Genomic DNA, 4979 nt, shown 5'->3' with positions numbered 1-4979 from the left:
GTTTTATATGTTTTATTGAATAGAAATTGGAGGCATAATAATGTCTTTTTATCTTTTAACAATTTAGGTGCTTTTGTTGCACAGCAGGAAATGAAAATAATTTCCCCTCTATTGCCTTCTGYTCAATTTAACATCCTGCCTTACAAAAAAAAAAAAATAGGTGTCTGAATGAGATGCTTTTCCTTGACGTGCTCCCTCCCTTGGATTCAGGCTGTAATTATTATTCCCTGTTTTTTTTTTTTTTTTTTTTTTTTCCTCTCTTTCCTGGGAGTCGGACGCTGCACTGGGTAAACACAAAGAAGTCAGAGAGCATCCTTGAACCCTTTCAATGCCGGGGCCACTGATATTCAAATAACACGGGGCCATTTGACTGCGCCGCGCAAAAAAAGCATTTCAAATCCAACATTTGCATTTGACTTTTTGGCCTTTATTTTTTCTGAGGTGAGAAAAAAAACTGTTCCTCTAACATCTATGTTTCTGGTTTTTAAAAAAAGGCGTATCCTTCCTCTGTGGATGGATTGGGATGCAAATGAAAGCAGTTAATTTGGACAATTAGAATAAATATTCGGGGACCTTTTCTAAGCCCCCCCAGATGAAGTGAAAGTGAACAATAGATGTCTCGGAGATTAATTAGATATTTGATAAGACAGGRATCCCTAATCGCAAAATACAAGACACATGGGGCTGCAAAGTGCTCCAAGTCATAATTAATAACATTTAACAAGGTTTTCATTTAGCCATGAAATGTCTTTTCCAGGGAATTAAACACGAATTTATTCCACGGGGAGGGCAAACCAGCTATTATTTTTTAAAAGAAGAAATAAACACTTCTTTTAAAAAAAATACCTCAATAAAATACTCAGATTTGAAGAAAATCAAATATCAAATTTACACACAAATACAGCCTTTTTTTTTTCAGATGTTTTAATTACGATAAATGAAGGTTTTATGTGTGACTTTATACAGGTAAACATTTATATATAGATTATTTTTTAAGCAAAGAAATCAAATGATTAACAAAAAATTTAGGGGGTAGAGAGGAGGAGGGGAAAAAGCTGTGTACATACATATATATCCACAAAAGTGCGTCGGAAAGTAAATTCCCTGATTTCCAGGATACCAACACGAATAAAACAGTCCAAGTTTATGACATTTACATGAGGAAACACRGAGTTTAGGGGTTTAATATACAAGCTGGGGCTCACAGAGTTCAACAGGTTTTTACGCGCCTCCAAGTCTTTGATTTATTTTTTTCAAAAGGCCAAAAATCAGTTTGCGTTTTCTTTAGATGGATTTATAAATGAAATACTCGTTGCGCCTGTGTGGGTATATTTTATGTTTTTTTAAACTATTTTTTCTTGCTTTGTGTGTCAAATACGACCCGTTTTCATTGCTGTGCAGTTTTTTTTATTCATTTTTATTAATTTTTTTTCTCTCTGCTTTGATTTTGGGTGCCGCCTCAGGGCTCGTCGTGGGGGGACGGGTCTTTCACCGTGATCCTGGGGTTCACCCCCTCCAAAATAAGTTCCGGGGACTCGGACCTCGGGGTCTCCAGGTTGCTGGTGTCGGTGTCGCTGTCGCTGCCCTTTTTGCCCCCTCCGCCCGCCGTGTGCGTTTTGATGTGCTTGCTCAAATGGTCACTGCGCATGAAGCGCTTGTTGCACACCGGACAGGCGAAGCGCTTCTCGCCGGTGTGGGTCCTCAGGTGTCTCTGGAGCTCGTCGGACCGAGTGAACCTTTTGCCGCAGAACAGCCAGTTGCAGACAAAAGGCCGCTCGCCGGTGTGCCACCTCAAGTGCGCTTTCAGGTGAGAGGTCTTTCCGTACACCTTCCCGCAGCCCGGGATGTGGCAGCTGTGGAGTCCCTTCCTCCGCAGGCTGGCCCCCGCGGGCCCCAGCCGCTCGGCCTCCTGGCAGTTCGGACAGTCGCATGTTGCTCTGCCGGAGTACCGCCTGGAGGACCTGGACGAGCTGCTTATTCCWGAACTGCCCCCCGAAATCATGGCGTTGGCGGCGGAAGCGTCCGTGTAGGTGGGGATGACGGTTTTGAAGCCGTCCTGCGTCAACAGGTGCTGGCTCGTGGACAGCAGGTGGGACGCGGACGGGCTGATCCCGGTGGAGCTGAACGCCGAGTGCGTCAGCGACGAAAAGTCCGGGTTGTAGCCGCTCAGCTGGGAGTGGATGGCCTGCGGCGTCCCGGAGTGCAGCGAGCTCTGCAGGGTGCTCGCGGGGTTCTGCACGTCCAGCCACGAGCCCGGGTTGCTGTGGACGTCCCACCACGACGACGCGCCGTTGGCCACGTCGCCGGAGATCGTCGAGTGGAAGCCGGACTTGTACCAGGACTCGTAGGGGTGCGCCATGCCCACCCGCGGGTACAGAGTCTCGGCTGACGTGTGGACTTTGGAGATGAAGGCCGACTGGCCGGACTCCTGCGTCGTGACGCTCGCGGAGTTGGAAAACAGGCCGCTGTACTCGGTGGAGAAGGCTGAGGAGGTCGGGGAGGTGGAGGCTAAGCAGAAGGCGCTGTTGCCCGCGCCGCTGCTCGCTGTTAGTCCCGTGGAGGCTCGGCTGGTCGCGACCGTGAAGCCCGGCAGGCTGGAGCCCAGGTTGCAGCTGGAGGAGGACCTCTTCCACGGGTGAAATCCACCTTTGGAGAAAGCGCTGGAGTCAGGTAAAGTTGTCAGAGGGCTGGTGTTACCGATTTTGTTGCAAGTTGCAGCCAACATAGCTAAGGGTGTAGTTCCAAACCGCGGCTCTTCCTGAGAAAAACAAAAAACAAATATAATAATAAAATAAAGTGAAAACAACAGCAAAAGTTTTTACTTAAATAATTGAAAAACTGAATAAGAAACTTTAAAAAACCACGAGGAAAACTTTTTATTTAGTTGGCTACAACATAAATTAAATATAATGTGAAGAAGAAGCAAAGTGCCTCATTTAAGTGAGTTTACAACAACAAAAACAAACAAATCAACAATTTTATTACATTGAAACATAAGTGAGCAGAAAAGCCACAGTAAAGTTTGCGCAAATAAGACATTTTAAAATGATCCAAAAGTTACTTTAAACAGTAAACCGAGTTAAAGAACAGCTTACATAGCATTTAATTCATCTTCCTCACAAATATCACAGTGTTCGTGTTTACGAAAGCTCCAAACTTATTTAGCCGCAAGGGACAATGAAACTTAGTGCGTAACTTTTGCGCGTAAAGCCAGAACTTACCCCGAGTATAGACGTAGCCATATCCAGGCTCGGAGCTGTGGTGAGTGCGTTCGCGGTGTCGAGGCTGTATGGCTCCAATTTGATCCAGATTTTTTGTTCCCCCCGTGTTGACTCGGGTCACACGGTCTCTCTCCTGGCTCGCAGCTCACCAACACTACCTTAGTTGTAGCGAGCGTGTTCTTTGATGTACAGCTGGAAAGGACGCGCAGCCAATCTGCGCGCTGCACTGGTGGCTGGGGAGGCAGATGTCAGCCAATGAGAAGCGCGACCGCAGACAGAAACACCAAAAAACCCCGCCGTCAATCACGTGCAGTGCAGCCTCTCCGCTCACACTGTCATCCAAGACACCGTTTGATATATGTATATATTTAATGCATACAGTTATTTTTATGTTTTCTCACACCAAGGCGCAGTGTGTCTCTTTTCGTTGCAGAATTGAGCTCATGCGTCAAATCTCCAGGAGGTAAGCGTTTCATTCATTTTATTTGCGGCTTGTCGCCGCGCTGGATCCTGGTTTTTATTTCTTATTTTTCATATTCGGATCATGCGCAATGCATGTTGCAAAAAAAAAAAAAATACATGTTCATTTGAGCTCAAACTGCAGGGGTTAACTTGGAGACGACTTTATCCAAAACAGTTTGCGCGCATTTGATGATGGTGTGTCAGGAAAAAAAAAATAAAAGAAAACTAAACATGTTAGTATTTCTGCGTTGTGTCGCAATTTTTAAGTGATTGTGTTCATGTTTAAAAAAAATTATGTGCAACGATGAAGTTTAGAAGTCAGCCCTGACAGGACCAAACTCTCTAAAAGAACTTGTGCGTAAAACCACACGGAAAGCGTGCCAAGAAAAACTAAATATGGCGCATGATTGRTCCTTCTGCCTTTTTTTATTAACCTCCATAAAATCCACGTGTCTGTGGACTTGTTGGTGCATCTGTGCCGCACTCTTTTCCGGCTGCGCACTTGTTAGGGGGCAGGTGGGGGGAGTGGGTGCAGGTGAGGGGTTAATTAAAAACGACAGCTAGTCTTAGCGCATCCTTTAAAACCTTTTTAAAAAGTTTTAAGAAAAGGGGGATTTCTGCTCCAAAGACAAACTATTAAAATGATTTTTATTTAACTTCAACCAAACATTTAATTAATATAAATAAGATTAAATATTTTTACAATTTTTTTCAAAGAATTCTTAATTTTTCCTGGTATTGGCGCTTATCACAATTCAATAAGCCATATTCTATAGCTTTGTTAAAGCGTCCAGAGATAATGACATAATGTAAAATTGACCCACTCTGATGTGATTCATCATCATCCCCCTTTTAAAAGTTAAAGCAATTTTCCAGAGAAAAGACTCGACAGAATGATGTGCATTACTGTATTCAAAAAACGGGGCAAATAATGCGCTATTATGGCGCATGAATGCCGCCAGTAAACACAGGCGCAATTTGTTCCAAACCCTCCTTCTCTTTTTGTGCTTTAAAGCCCCACCTTTGGATGGGTGAATAAAAATCAGTCTCATCAACAACTGAACGCAGCCAGGAAAATTGAATCTTTTTACTTTTTTTTTTTCAATCAGGACAATTTGCCAGAGTGCTGTTAACCGTATTAACGGGCTTTTTCTAAGCAGAGTTGATTGCTGCTTAAAAAGAGTTAGATTCATTCTAAAGCCAGGAAAACTTAAAAGCTTAATTCATTTGTAACAAATCAGTAAATAACTCCACTTTAAAAAAATAAATAATTCCTTTTCTGTTTAATAATAATAA

General features: G+C 43.6%; 1 protein-coding gene across 1 annotated transcript; it reads right to left on the bottom strand.

Moving 5' to 3' along the window:
- Positions 1-3391, bottom strand: sp9 (sp9 transcription factor). Its single transcript, XM_014001394.1, has 2 exons — positions 3222-3391; positions 1-2758 (listed from the first exon to the last, which is right to left on the bottom strand). Exons 1-2 carry the CDS (start codon positions 3240-3242, stop codon positions 1460-1462), a joined length of 1320 nt encoding a protein of 439 aa, XP_013856848.1. The 5' UTR covers positions 3243-3391; the 3' UTR covers positions 1-1459.
- Between the last annotated feature and the right edge of the window lie 1588 nt (positions 3392-4979).

This window comes from Austrofundulus limnaeus, unplaced genomic scaffold (genome assembly GCF_001266775.1).
Source record: "Austrofundulus limnaeus strain Quisiro unplaced genomic scaffold, Austrofundulus_limnaeus-1.0 Scaffold9, whole genome shotgun sequence".
Classification (NCBI taxonomy): Eukaryota; Metazoa; Chordata; class Actinopteri; order Cyprinodontiformes; family Rivulidae; genus Austrofundulus; species Austrofundulus limnaeus.
This window is presented reverse-complemented; position numbering and strand designations above follow the sequence as displayed.